The sequence below is a fragment of the Schistocerca gregaria genome, chromosome X, assembly GCF_023897955.1.
Source record: "Schistocerca gregaria isolate iqSchGreg1 chromosome X, iqSchGreg1.2, whole genome shotgun sequence".
NCBI classification, from domain to species: Eukaryota; Metazoa; Arthropoda; class Insecta; order Orthoptera; family Acrididae; genus Schistocerca; species Schistocerca gregaria.
This window is the reverse complement of record NC_064931.1, coordinates 794,888,734-794,904,532: the sequence shown is the minus strand read 5'-3', so window position 1 is coordinate 794,904,532 and position 15,799 is coordinate 794,888,734. Positions and strand designations below refer to the sequence as shown.

The 15,799-nt window shown below is 39.6% G+C and overlaps 1 protein-coding gene across 1 annotated transcript in view; it reads right to left on the bottom strand.

The window, feature by feature from the left end:
- The window catches only part of LOC126297466 (protein phosphatase 1 regulatory subunit 37), a 203,138-nt gene extending 190,194 nt beyond the window's left edge, over positions 1–12,944 (bottom strand). Inside the window, exon 1 of the mRNA XM_049988342.1 lies at positions 12,486–12,944. Coding sequence (XP_049844299.1) covers positions 12,486–12,651 — 166 coding nt within the window. The 5' untranslated portion in view covers positions 12,652–12,944. The remainder of the gene's footprint in view (positions 1–12,485) is intronic.
- Positions 12,945–15,799: the final 2,855 nt, after the last annotated feature.

Sequence of the window (15,799 nt, the reverse complement as noted above, 5' to 3'; positions counted from 1 at the left end):
TTGTGGAGTGCAAATGGGAGTTTTTTATGCTAGGAAGTAATTTGAGGTCCTATGATGAACGCTTATGTCAATAAACACCAGGGATATCAGATCACGAACAAAGTAAAGACACTTTGACTCAAAATATTAACACAAAATATCTGATGAGGCAAATATCCGCAACTAAAGAACATATTGATAGAATCTTTAGGTGCTGCCAAATAATTATGGAAACATAATGAGTGGCAGGCAGACCACTCAGTCATGAGAGGTCACATCCATGCCAAAGATGGTTGTCTGGTGTCAAGGAGGGTGCCCCAGCTGCTGGTTCTACACTCCCATGAATCTACTTGGTTCAAATTAATTATTGCATGTTTGTACCAGCTACCTGATTCCACAATGACAGTTGCAGAATCATTCGAAGAAAATCAATGCTCAGTAACATGGAAACACCCAGATCATGCACTATTTGTTGATGTCCATTGGTTGAATGGTTGACTGGGGATATGGGGGGGTAGTGGGGCTGGGGAGGGGTTCAAAAATGGTTCAAATGGCTCTGAGCACTATGGGACTCAACTTCTGAGGTCATCAGTCCCTAGAACTTAGAACTGCTTAAACCTAACTAACCTAAGGACATCGCACACATCCATGCCCGAGGCAGGATTCGAACCTGCGACCGTAGCGGTAGCGCGGTTCCAGACTGTAGCACCTAGAACCACTCGGCCACCCCGGCCGGCGGTGGAGAGGGGGCATGAGGGGACCAATGTCGAGGTCATTGGTCTCACAATCTAAAGAACAACGCCAACAGCACAGTCCAGTTAATGCAAAAGAAAAAACAGGCAAACAAAGAGACAAAAAGAACACCAGGGTGGCAGTAAGAGTACAAAACTGAAGGGGCATGGCGATAGAAGGGGGAGAGCATGGACACCCTAAAGAGAATATGGGGAATGGGACAAAGGGGGAAGATGGAAATTGCAGTGGAGATAAGAAGTGGAGCCCAATAAATAAATCCATCCAAGGGAGGACAGCATATAAGCAACATCCCGAAGCTGTGAAGAGAATAGGGCAGCTAAGTAGGGAATGAACTGGTAGCGGTGGCGTAGGAAACCAGGAGCTGGGACTTCCAACCAAAAGGGATTGCGGGGAGGGGGGGGGGACCCTGCAGTATCAACCAGAAGACTAGCGATAGAGCTAGTGCGAAATGCACCAGTGGCCAAACAGATACCACGATGGTGGACTGGATCCATGAGGAGCAGTATGGAAGGGGCAGCTGAGCCATAAACTTGACAACCACAGTCCAGGCAAGGCCCGATACAGGCGGAGGAAGAGTCTAACAATATGTGCCCCAAGAAGTTTTGACAAAGAAGTGAAGGACGCTTAGTTTACAGAAACAGCCAATCTTCAGAATGCTAATAAAGGGCAACCAAATACACTTGCTGTCAAAAAAAAAGACCCAAGAAATGTAAATGTGGGACTACGGTCAGGTGTTGGGTGTCAAAGTAGAGCTCCGGATCAGAATGGACCATAGTATGGCAAAAGAAATGTAGGGGGGGATTGAAAACCACGTGAATGCATCCAGAAGCATGCCAAATGGTACCCTGGAGTTGTCATTCTGCAGGGGCTACTGTGTTGGAACTAGCCTAGATACAGAATTCATCCACACACAGAGCAGGTTGGTTGGTTGGTTTAAAAAGGGGGGGGTGGGGACAAAACTAAGAGGTCATCGGTCACTTGTTCCCAGTAGAACAATTACCCAAGGGAAAGAAGAAAACAAAGACCATGTATGGCACAATAACAGGAGAAAGGAAGAATCAGAAGAACGTCAGAAGGACAACAAACACTACAATGAACAAAACAGGACAAGAAAATCAAAGAGAGGTGCAAGAAACAGGGAGAAGAGATTAAAAACAAGAAAGAAGATCACCATGGCTGGCTGACCATGAGAATAAAAAAAGGAGAAACCAGCCACTCTGCCACACATTAAAACCTCCACCCTAAAAGCCCTAGGGTGGAAGGCACACAGGGACAAAGGACATGTGCCAAAACTTAAATCAAATGATATAACTCACCCTCACAAATAAAACGTAAAACAAAATCAGCCAATGAGGCATCGTCATATAAAATGAGCGGCAATGAGTCTGGTAACACAAGATTTTGTCGCTGGGCAGTCAAAGTGGGACAGTGCACCAGAATATGGGCCACTGTCAACCAGGTGCCGCACCAACACTGAGGCGGGTCTTCACAGTGCAGGAGGTAACCGTGGGTCACCCAAGCGTGGCCAATGCGTAGCCAGCAGAGGACAACTGATTCCCTGTGAGGGGCCCACATGGAAGACTTCCATACTTCTTAGTCTCCTTAATGACACACAGTTTGTTGTGTGTACTGTTACGCCATTCCATCTCCTAAAGTCGAAAAACCCTGTGGCATAAGTCAGAACACAGGTCAGGTTCAGAGATGCCCAACTCCAGAAGCGGTATCTGCGTAGCGTGCTTGGCCAGCCTGTCGGTAAGTTTGTTGCGTGTGGTCCACACAAACTGGACCCGTCCAAGGCATAGATCGACTTCTGGATGGACGCCACTAAAGGATGGCGAAGGTAGCACTGGTTGATAGCTTGTAGGCTGCTCAAGGGGTCAGTACACAGAAGAAACGATTCCTCGGGGCATGAACGGATATACTGGAGTGCGCGAGATATGGCCACCAGCTCTGCAGTGAATACACTGCAGCCATTGGGCAAGGAATGCTGTTCAATATGGCCTCTGTGGACAAAGGCATAGAAAAATTACCATCAGCCATCAAGCCGTCAGTGTAAACCACTTCAGCGCCCCATAATACTTCAAGAATCGAGAGGAAGTGACAGCGGAGAGCTGCAGAGTTTGAAGAATGAGGTCCCTATGGAAAATGACTGCCTGAAGCGTAACCGAAGACTGGTGAGGAGTAATGGACACTGGGATATCGCCAAGATGGTCACTTGCATGAAGATTGGGCGGCAGAAGCAGTTTTGATCAACAGTGAACCTGACCGCATCTTTTTCAAACTTGTCTTTGATTGATTTCACAAAAAATAATGGCTTGGTGGCACTGAAAGTGCCCCGTCAGTCCTGGTGCAGATCTGGTAGCTGGGAAAGGATTTCACCCCATGCTGGTGAGCCTGGCCATCCTCCTGGGGTGTAGCCAGAAAAGGGCAGGCCACAGGATTATAAGAACAGCATTAAAAGGTACATTGCCAACTAAAGAGCCAGCTATAGAAGAATGGTGAGGTTTTTGAAGCTTAATGCATTTCGTTTGCAAAGCATACAACCCGACACCACCCACATCAATCAGAGGCTCTCCCCAGAGGCATCACCCAGCCACAACAAGGGCTATCTGGCACAGTGGCCATTTCTGGGAGTTCCGATACTCCAGAATGACAAGCAACCACTCCTAGCCATATGCGGGGAAGCAACAACTCAGGTATCAGAAGTACGATCCCTGTGTTGTCGGGGGCTCAGCCAATACAGTACACAACAACCCCACCACACCTGTTGGCTGCATAGCATTAAAGGACAATGGCGTCAAGGAAAACATGGAAGAGGCAGTAAGGCTACAGGCTGGAGACACCATGTAAGGTTTTCTTCCCCAGTAAGCTCACACTACGGAGAGCAAATTTAGAAAGCAAGGTCAAACCCCAAAAGTGGACCAAAGAGGAAAGGTGAAAAAGAAAGGCAAGAGGAACAAAAACCGTAAGGAAGGATAGTCGGCCTGATGTAAGCAAGGACAACCAAGAGAGGGGAAGGAGAGGGAGAGGTGAAGGGGCAGGGGCACAGGGAAGGGAATGCGGCCCTAAAAGGAAGAAAGAGCTGCAATAGCTCAGGGCCCTGTGTGTGTGCCATGCATGAAATCACAAATGAACTGTGAGCCCCCTGGGGGGAGATGGAGACAACTTTAACCTACCAAGTATAAACTGGGACATCATACAGACATAAGTGTTAAGTAATTTTAAACACGTTTTCTGCAAACTGTCTTGAAAGCTAGTTCCACAGCCTCAATGGAAATATTTTAGATCTTATTGACAATATCAGCTTAGAAGTATCACAGCAATAATGATTACTGAAGTTAATAAATCCATTAATAAGGCTAGGAGAGTATTTTTGCTAGAAAGGGCTGAGAAGCAGTTGTTAACATCCCATTTAGACAATAAATGGACATCATTTACATCCAGTTTGATGAACTTAAGAGAAGTACGATCTGAGTACAAGGATTAAGGATGGAAAAGACCCACCATAGGGTAATAACGAATCTGGAAAATACTGAGTTAGCAGAGACTGTTGCATTTTCAATTTAAAAAAATAATAATTCATGCTTCTATAAAAAGGGTGATGAGAAGCCTATAACTTCCATCATATCTTAGCAAAAGAAAAATTCTGGTCCAATGTGAAATCCCTAAGTGGGTCAAAGGTTTCTATCCAGTCACTCATTGACCAGTTTGGTGCAGAAATAGAAGACAGCATAAAGAAAGCTGAAGTTTTAAATTTAGTATTTAATAGACGATCATTGTTGGACTGCCACTTAAGACTCCCGGATGGAGGACATACATTCTTAAATGATGCACCATGAAAGAATTATCCAAATGGAATGGAAATCGGTAGACATGATGCGCATGTACAGAAAAACAAATGATTACAATTTCAGAAAAAACTGGACAATTTATTTAAGAGTAAGAGCCTCACAAATTGAGCAAGTCAATAATGTGTTAGTGCACCTCTGGCACTTGTGTAAGCAATTACTTGGCTTGGCATTCATTGATAGAGTTGTTTGATGTCCTACTGAGTGACAGCATGCCAGATTTCATTTGGCACGTTAGGTAGTCAAAATACCAAGCTGGTTGGAGGGCCCTGCCCACAACGCTCCAAATGTTCTCAATTGGGGAGAGATCTGGCAACCTTGCTGGCCAAGAAAGGGTTTGGCAAGCACAAAGGTATGTAGTAGAAATTCTCACTGTGTGCAAGTGGGTGGTATATTTCTGAAATGTAACCCCAAGATGGTTTGGCATGAGGGGCAATACACACAGGGTGCAGAATATCATCGACACACAGCTGTACTATAAGGAGGGTGTGGATGACAACCAATGGGCCCCTCCAATGAAAAGAAATGTCACCACTGAACTTCACTCCTGTCAGGCTGTATGGTGGGCGACAGTCACGTTGGTATCCCACTGCTGGCCAGGGTGTCTTCAAATACACCTTTGCTGATCACTGGGGCTCAATTCAGAGTGGGGCTCATCACTGACGACAATTCTACTCCAGTCAGTTCGATGCCAGGGCGAAGTTCTTCCTGACAGTGGTGGGACACCAACTTGACTGTCGCCTGCTATATGGCCCAACAACCAGGAGTGGAGTTCTGGGGTACCATTTCTTTTGACAGCTGGACCCCTTCAGTTGCCATCTGCGGCACCCTTACAGCACAGCAGAATATCAACAATATTCTAATTCAGAGATGGGATCCTAGATTTGTTACCAGTAGGTTTGATCAACACACAAGTATTACAGACATGCTTCGTGAACTCAAATGAGACTCCCTGAAGAAAAGGCAACGTTCTTTTCACCAAACACTATTGAGAAAATTTGGAGATCAACATTTAAAGTGAATTACAGAATGATTCCACTGCCGCCAATAAGAGAAATTAGGGCTCATTTGCATGCATAGAGACAGTCTTTTTCCCTTTCTCTATTTGCAAGTGCAACAGGAAAGGAAATTAATGACTAGTGGTGGCCATACACCACCTGCTTTTGATCCATTCATTGTGTCCTTGTACCCAAAACGAATGATCAACACACCGTGTGTTTGGTATTTTAGCAAGAGAGAAACACACTAGAAGATTTGCAGCATTTTTCTGCTGCACTACTCATTCAATCACATCACTTTCTCAGATTAAACACAATTTTTAAAATTAATACTGTAACTTAACATCCGTATTTAAACATCAAGGCACGATCATGGTAAACGACTGAATAATAAAAGGTGGTCCCTAGCTTACAGCAACTTGCTACATGGTAAAATTGTGACATGTGTAAAAAATAGTTACATCTAGAAAAATACTCCACATGCTTGTACCACTACTAGTCATTTCCTTTCCTGTTCCATTGAAAAATAGAGAGAGGGAAAAACAACTATCTACATGTCTCCATACAAGTCCTAATTTCTCTTATGTTCATGGTCCTTAAACAACATATACGTTTGTGGCAGTAGAATCTTTCTAGAGTCAGCTTCAAATACTGGTTCTCTACTTTTTTTAATAGCATTCCTGGAAAAGAACTTGGCTTTTCATCTGAGGATTCCCATTAGAGCTCCCAAAGCACTTCTGTAATGCTTTCATGTCATTCAGACCTACTCATAATGTCTTCCTTTAATCCGACCTGATGGAGATCCCAAACATTTGGGCAGTACTCAAGAACAGTTTGCACTACTGTCGTATATGCAGTCTCCTTTACAGATGAACCACACCTCTCTAAAATTCTTGCAATAAATGGAAGTTGACTGTTTGCCTTCCACACTACAATCCTTACATGCCCGTTTTATTTCATGTATCGCTTTGCAATGTTACGCCTAAATATTTAACTGACATGACTTTGTCAAGCACCACACTACTAATGTGGTTTTCAAACATTATGGGTTTGTTTTTCCCACTAATCTGCAGTAACTTACATTTTCCAACATTTCGTGCTATCTGCCAATTGTCACAGCAACTAGAAATTTTGTCTAAGTCATATTGTGTCCTCCTACAATCACTCAATGACAACACATTTCTGCAGAGAGTGCACAGAATAATGTGGAGGGTACATGCGCAATTGACAGAGAACTCGTGGGGAGAGGGGTAGTGGTGGGGTTTGCAGCAGGAGCTGCAGGCGAAACACACAGTGCTGGAGGGGAAGTGCCATTCTAAACTGAAGCCTAAGCCCACATTTTTTGTAAATGTTAAGTATGTGCTCGTATGTGCATTGTGAACATTCAAAAAGATCTACTGTCACCTCTGCTTTGGTTAGTATTTAGAAAGAAATCCACTGAAAATACAACAAAAACACTGATTTATTTTCACCTGGTTTTTTTGACCATTTGTAACTTTCAGAGAAGCATCGTGGGTGGCAAAATTTGAGTACAACCTTCATTTATCTTGTTGCTGTCTTGAAATTTGCTTCTTTTACCAAAACACAATGGGATTTACACAATGTCACCTCACTAACATGTGCAGACAACTGCAAGAGGATGTGGTTTATTAAGTGAGGAACTGGGAAGAATTAAGGTCAATAGCTTATGAAAAAGCACATCCTCGGTAAAAAACTAAATACATATACATGCGTCATAACTTTGATTGGCAAGTTGTTTTATTTTTGTATTATAGTACGTGTGTTAATGTGCATAATTGTGTGTTTCTTGTATACTGCAATTGGTGCTAATGCAATTTTTTAATAAATTTTTGGGTTGTGTTGATAGCTGTTGGTAATTATGTTGGATTACTATTGGTAGGTATCATGAAGTTTATTTTACCTACAGTGGTGAGGTTACATTTTTTATATTAGTTAGATGAGTGAGTTCTGGTTTTGGGGTACTGTATACTTCATTACAGATACATAGATCAAGTGAAATTTCCAGTACCTATCTTTGGTATCTTTGAGTAGATTCATGATATCATGGATTTCATTTGAGCTACATAGGTCAAATGTGATGTCCAGCACCAATTCTTTTCAGTTTTCTTTTTATTGTGGTTTTGTTGAGTGCTGAGGATTTGGTATGCTTGATTTTTGCATTAGTATTTGTTTTGGAATGTATTAATTATTATGACTGTCACACATTCAGTCTGTCCTCTCCCAAAACTCCTTAATCCCTGCAGTTATCCCATTAGTTTTGGGTTATTTCTGCAATTATATACTTTTCACACTATGCGAGTCTGTCTGCATATACAATGAGTGAGACCATGGTTGCCATGTTTGAAATACGGGTGTCTGCCATCTTGATGACATCAAGGGTCGTACGGCAATCTGAGGCTTTGCCCACTGACTCCCATTAGCATTAAATCCAGCGCTTTGTGTCTAGTATTATAAACTGCCACTGCTTTCCTAAAACAACACTGCTATAAAGCCTTTTTTAATATATAACAAGTGGTATCTTAAGCATGTGTCTCTCTCAGTTATCAATTGGCAATCCCGTTTTGTATCCGTTTATGAACTGCTGAGCTGTCATCTACAAATATCAAAAATTCACTGATAGTGACTATCTTCTTACTTGTATTTCATGGATAAGTGTTTGCAGTGCTCACCATAAGGTCTGTTGGAAAGGCAAGATGTGACATAACTGGCTTTAAATGTGGGCACCAAGATAATAGAAGAGACAAAATGTGTTTCAATGCAATCAAATTAAACTAATTTCTCACATCATGAACTACCAACAACCCCAGCAGAATAACATATTTAAAACAAACAAAAGAGTGGTGATAACTTGCAATGGTTATCTAGCTCTTCACTCATCCTCAGAAGTCAACCTAACCATAATCTTAGGTTACACTATATATTCCAAGACGTGGCTGAGAGCAACAAAATAAACTCTGAAGAATATAAAATGCACTTAATGTTGTTGCTAAAAACAAACCATCCATTTTCTCACCCTACAGTTGCCACCTGAAACTATCAAACTAAAAGAATGCTGAAAGTTTTACTTAGTAATTCAACCAATACAGTCCAAGGACATTATTCTGACTGGGGTTCCCCAAGGCTCAATCTTAGGACTACCATTGTTACTCATATATGTAAATGATATTCTGCCTTATACACAACAAGCAGAATTGGCATTTTTGCAGACAACATAAGTATTTTAATCGATCCAGGCACACATACAGAAACAGAGGAAATGTCAAAATTTGTTCGTAAAAGTATCAGTGAAAGTTTTGCTGTGAATAGTCTCACCCTCAGTTTTAAAATTACACAACATATTTAGTTCCGCACCAATGATAGGGGTAATACATTGTGGGGAAATAATGAATACGGTGGGAGCTTCAAAATTCTTAGTGTCAATATCAATCAGAATTTAAACTGGAAAAAGCACATTTTGGAGCTCCTAAATCAACATATTTCAGCCAACTTGCCATAAGAATCATTGCAAATTTTGAGGAGAGAGAAATTAGTAAGCTGACATATTTTCCTCCAATACTGTCATATGGAATAATGTTCTATGGGAACTCATCTTTAAGAAAGGAACTCTTCAGTGCTCAAAACTGTGCTGTGAGAATAATATGTGGTGCTAAACCATGATCATCTTTTAGACCTCTGGTTAAGGAATTTGGTATTATGACCACTGCTTCACAGTATATTTATTCACTAAGGAAGTTTGTTCTAAATAATCCACTGCAGTTCAAAAGTAATAATGATGTCCATAATTACAATACCAGGGAGAAAAATTATATTCATTACTCCACATTAATATTTTCTTCAGCACAAAAAGGAGTGCACAATGTTGCAACTAAAATATCTGTTAACATACCCTGTGATGTAAAATGTCTGACAGACAGTAAAGTAAATTTAAAACTGAATAAGTTTTTCATTGACAAAACTACTGAATCGTACAACATTTTCTATTACTGTAACGTGTTAAAGGTTTCTTCTCCCCACATTCTCTGACTTCACCGGCTGACAATAAATCTGTGAATATATGCACCAGACGGTGACATGACAGCAGCCATTAACATTATGTCACTGGTCAAGGCTGACAAAGATTTATTAACTCTGATATGTATTTTTTTTAAAAAAAGAAAGCTTATAAATGTTCAGCATTTAGCCATATTTACAAATAAATTTGTGATGTGAAGATAAAATGACTTCTTCCACATCATTACAATTTATTGTGCAAATGATCCATTGACCAAGAAACTCACTCCTACCACTAGCTATGCAAAACACTCGTTACGAGCATAAATATAGTAGAAGTAAAGCATTCATTCTTACAGTTACTATTTGCCACTTCAGACTATCTCCACGGGCCCTCGATCATATTACGCCATGTAAGTAGCTGTATCCCTTGAATAGCACACATGTGACCTATCCATAGCAACATTATTACAAACCACCACTTTACAAGCATGAATTTAGACACTCTGCTTGGTTTCAAACTAGTGTCCACACTATGAATGGTGATTGAAAGTGACAGCTGTGCACAGATGACCATGTGTGGGGCTGTCTCTTTTTAAACATTTCCACTAATCTCTTGAAAGAAGTGCAAATAGTTTTCTAACCTAGGCAGCACACAAAGTTATTGACATAATCTGTAGAGCAACAATGTCATGCTCTTAATTGCATCCTGAATGTCCTCCTCTACTTCACAGAACAGCACACATCAGATTCCATTCTAAACATCTACAACAATGCCTTCTGTCAGCTTTGTAGCAGCCTAGAGTTCTAAAAGAACATGAGAATTATGTTTTACTAACTAAAATTCACTTTCAATGACAAATGCTGCACCAAACTTAATAATGATAGGTAGATTTTTAACCAGTTCGACAAGTAATTTCTACAGCGAAAAACAACCAAGAGGCATAGTGTTGCCAGTGACAGAGAAATTGTTCCCAAAATGGTTTGTATACAATAGTTCTGTAATTAAGGAACAGTGCAGAAAGTTTCTTCGAGTTGCTACGGAGAATGGTGTAATGGTTCCACTAATAAGACCATGGCCGATTTCCAGCTCTATCCTCATATGCCCCTAACCTACTTTGTAGTTGTTTTAAGTACAGTGCACATGCACATAATATTATGTGCTTGACATGTGCTATACTGTTCTGTCAAATGGTCAAACAACAAATAAATAAATAAAAAGTGTTTTACATACTGTTAGTTGCAGTGTGGACTTTAACCCCCCTTGCATTAAATTTCTTACAATGGTGAGAGAGCAAGAAAGTACTCCAACAGACAGGAAAGGGTAAAGAAGGTCCTGTGATCTTCCAAAACCAACTTTAAAAAGATTTTCCAAAAGTAACAAAGGAATCACAAAATTTCATCTACAGGTCACAAAACACATCATATAGCTGCAATTGCTTTCCACAAATTAAGTATATGATCAGATGAATAGTGTTAAATTTGTGTTATGATAATGCAACACCACTGAAGAAAGTTTCAAAGTGAAGACAAATCATAGGTTCATTATAAGATTCACCTACATAGCAATAATAAGCCAACTTTTGCAGGGGGTATACATTACAGTTACTGTATGTCAATCATTGTCTGCTTTGGAGACGTGTGGCCATCTATGCAAAAATCAGTAGCCTTCCAGGTTACAGACATTGTTCTTTATGATATACCTAATTTTTATACAACAAAGTACAGTAACACCAATTAACGGATGTCATAAGGCCATATTTCGAAATAATCCTATTCAAACCAACTTCTTTTTAAATGTAGCTACATCTGAGTTAATATAGTATGAATATTTTTGGTAATAAGAACAGTTTGTTACACAGTTCATGAAGGAACATTGCATTAATAACAATATTACAAACTAAAATCTTAAAGTTGGCCCCAACATGCAGGAATACAATAGAAAGCTGAAGTTTACAGTGGTATATCACGAAACAGGCAATGTATCGACTGAAAAATGGAACAATGTATAATGGATCATATCATCTGAATTTGGCTCAATTCTTCTCTCACTAGTATAGAGTGATTTTGCATCAGATGCCATTTAATTTTACTGGTATCTGTCCCTGTCTTATCTCCCCCCCCCCCCCTCCCCCTAGACACAAACACAAATGCATACAAACAAGCATTCGGAACTTAACCGGAATAATACATCAAATAGGACACAGAAAAAAATTTAAACGCAGTTACACAATTTGATGAAACAATGAAAGCATACCATTAAGGCACAACCTCGTTAAAACTGCTCTTATGTATTCACTTACAAAAAATCGGCAAAATTGTTTTCATAATAAACTGTGCATGATTAAAAACATTTAAAACTATAGAGTATGGCACCAGTGATTACAAACTGTGTAACACAATAAATATTGGTGACAACGGGCCTAAGTCTACGTGGGCGGCAGGATCATATTGCACAGTAACAAAAGGCAACAAGCATGAAAGTAAAGATACTGACACAGAAAACATTACGGATAAAGTTGCGACACTACGAGAAAACTATCCGATTCGAATATATATATATATATATAATGTCTGGCTGATACTGATAAAGAAGCGATAAATAAAGCAACTAAATAAAGTTGTCTTACTGGTTGCTTTACTACAGTGAGGGGCTAAGACAAGCAGCACAACAGATACCGATTTTACGAAAAAATTTATTCACTGTTAACCAAGAGAAATATTATTCTGTGAATCCACAATCAATGACCCTCACAAAATGTTACAGTTTTTATTTCCATTTTCTTCTGATGCTGGTAAACTACATATCACTTCAGACGCAAATCGACGAATGCAACAAGTACTGGCAAGACTATTTACCTGATGTACGGATAGAATTAATAAGCATTACGCTTACCATATTGCCATGGATTTGGCGGTTCTAAATAACCGGTGATCAGCTTGTTTTCCTCAGCCGGGAAAGACACTGAAAATGAATATCTACGACTGCTCTTTAAATTCCGAACGCATGAAGTTATTCTCTCGGCAGCTTCTTGCTGATCTTCTTTTGAAGGATCACTCATGTTAAATTGCAGACTTACATCCGTACACGTGCGATTTCGGATGTAATCAGGAACCAAACTTGTCAAAAGCGCAAGCCACTACACTCAAATCACAACACTGCCGCCATATTGCCCAAAACTCATGTTAAAAACATAAATAGTAATATCCAACGATATATAAACAAATAACGAACTGACGCCAAAGCTTTATATCGAAAACGAAGATTTTCTACTATTTCAGAAACATGAAGCGTTTCAGCTATTAAAAATGCCGGTTTGTTTCCTATCCACTGTGATCTGTTGATGCTACTATACTGCGCAAGATAAAAGTGATGCTTTTTTAATTTCTTTTTTAAGTAAATACAGTTTCCCTGCAGCATCACATCATGCCCGAATAACGTGGCAGTTCACAGCTTGGACGCGTCTTCATTAACTCTGACGCTTAAAGCCCACTTCTGCTGATGATTTTAGATAGTTTTTTTCCAAAATGACTCTACTACAACGCTTTGAGGCTTAGCTTTTAATGAGGTCAACATGAACTACGGGGATTATAAGTAACTCCACGGCGTCCTGAAATAGCTCGAGAAGGACCTGTTGAAGACCAATGACTACTAACTTCTTTTTCTATGAGAGATTGGACATAAGTAGAAGAACTGCTTGAGAAGTTAAGTATTTATAAAATAAGTAGTTCGACAAATGTCTGATTTAGTTCTTATTTAATAAGCAAAATGTAGTCTCCAGCAAGTTCGTAAAATATATCAAGTGGTTCACCAAAATTCTTTATCATAATGACCGGTTTCGAGGGTTGGCCTATTACTGTTTCCTTTGATTCTGTGGCATTGTTATAATAATAATAATTAGTAAAATGAAATTTTCACTCTACAGCGGAATATGCGCTGATAAGAAAGTTCCTGGCAGAGTGAAACTGTGTGCCGGACCGAGACTCGACCTCGGGACCTTTGCCTTTCGCGGGCAAGTGCAAGAGCACTTCAGAGTTCGAGTCTCGGTCCGGGACACAGTTTTAATCTGCCAGGAAGTTGCATAATAATTATTAGTATTAATATTATTATTATTACAAAATTATATAAACTCTTTAATGCTCCATGTTACATATGTGTAACATTGGGTGTTCATGGCATTATTTTAACAAATAAGTTAAAATTTACGGCGAGTGCCAGAATTACAGTTATGTAACAACGTAAGGAATGCTTTTGATGTCCCTACAATGGAAATTTCGTCATCTAATTTATTCTTGTTCTAACAATACTAACAACATTCCCGCCACCCCACTAAGTCTAGGAACAGCTACATGATTATTATATTAAGTTTGGATTTTCATATATAGGAATGTCCAAGACTACAGTCTATGGTTTTTGGCGACATTCTTGATAACAGTTCTCTGAAACCTTCTCTGCTTAAACGCCATTTAGAAACTAAGCACTCCATCCACACAAACAAATCTGCTGTTTTTTTTACACGAAAAGCTAACGAGTGAAAACTGATTTAACTACCGCACTTTTGTATCCTGTGTAAACAACGACAATGAGAATGCTCTTGAAGTGTCTTATCACGTTAACTACAGAACTGCTAAAACGCAAAACCTCGTTGAATAGGTGAAGATTTAGTGCGTCCATGTAGCCTACATATGATGTAGTGCAACGCATGCTTGGAGACTCTTTCACAAAAAAAAGTCGATATGGTACCATTGTCCGACACTACGACCAACTGAGAGATCAAAGACATGTAAAATTAAGTCGAAAATGAAATTTTTGAAAGAGTTCGTGCCACTCCTTCTTTTGCGATTCAACTTGACAACTCGACTGAAGTTGTTAGTTTAGGCATTTTGTTACTTTTCGTTCGTAGAAGAGGAACTACTAGTCTGCAGACCCATAAAAGAGGAGGAGATATACTCATTAAATTAACCGACGAATGCTTTCGAAGAAATTCATTGTGTAGGCGTTTGTTCAGATGGTGCGAAATCTATGACAGGGTGTGATGCTGGATTTTTTGTCAAAGTGAAATCGGTAGCGCCCAACGCTACTTGGACATATTGTTGCGTTTGTACACAGGCTCTTGTTTCTAGGCGCATGCCCGATGGATTGGAATCTGTGCTGGACGATGCAGTAAAAATAATCCATGTTATTAATTCTCATTCAACAAATTCTCTCATCTCAGTGCGTTGTGGGGAAATGGGACGCATTTATAACTGTTTATTGCCTCAAACTTCAGTTAGGTGGCTATCTTGACGTAGAACTACTTCCAGACTATATGAGCTTAAACACGAAGTTTACGTTTTTCTCAACAGTGGTGCCTTTCATAAAGCAAATTGCTTGGGAGCTTATTTGGTAGACATTTTCTCAAAAATTAACAGTTTATACTTATGTCTCTTGGGGTCATATGTAAATGCTTATATTGTGCAAGACAGTATCGAATCATTAATTGAAAAAAAGCTTAATTTTTGGGAAACGAGTTTAAGTAGGTATCATACCTAGTGCCTTGATACCCTTCAGGACTTCCTGGCGGAAAATCATCTTTCTTTGGGCGAAAATGCCAAGCAGATTATTAAAGACCGTTTGAAGAGACTTGGAGAAACCTTCACAGAATATTTCCCCGCTATGTCCAATAATAATAATAATTAGATTCGCAATCCTCTCGAACAGTCAACAATTTTAGAATTCATATTAACAATAAATGAAAAGGAGCAGCTTCTTGAAACTTCTACTGATCTTCAGTTACTAAAACTCTACTATCTAGAAACAGCTCTGATATCAGCACTTTAATGCATTACAAGGAATACAGCAAAATATTGAAGCAAATAATCCAGAAAGCTAAGCAACTTTATTATGAGAAAAGGATAACTTCATCAGGCAACAAAATAAAAACTATATGGGATATGGTGAAGACAGGGACATATGGGGCCAGAAAGGAAGAGGTGCATATAGCTCTAAAAATAAATGAGATAATGGTGACAAGTGCATGTAGTATTTAAATGTCTTTAACAAATACTTTATTTCCATTACTGACAGCTTAGTGTTATCAGGTTCAGTAAACAGTTAAATGGATTATCTGATATCAGTCTCTACAAATAATTTAAATGAAATGGAAATGACACTCAGTTCACCCAAAGATAGAGCAGCCACCATAAAGTCCTTACAATGAAGGTATTCTA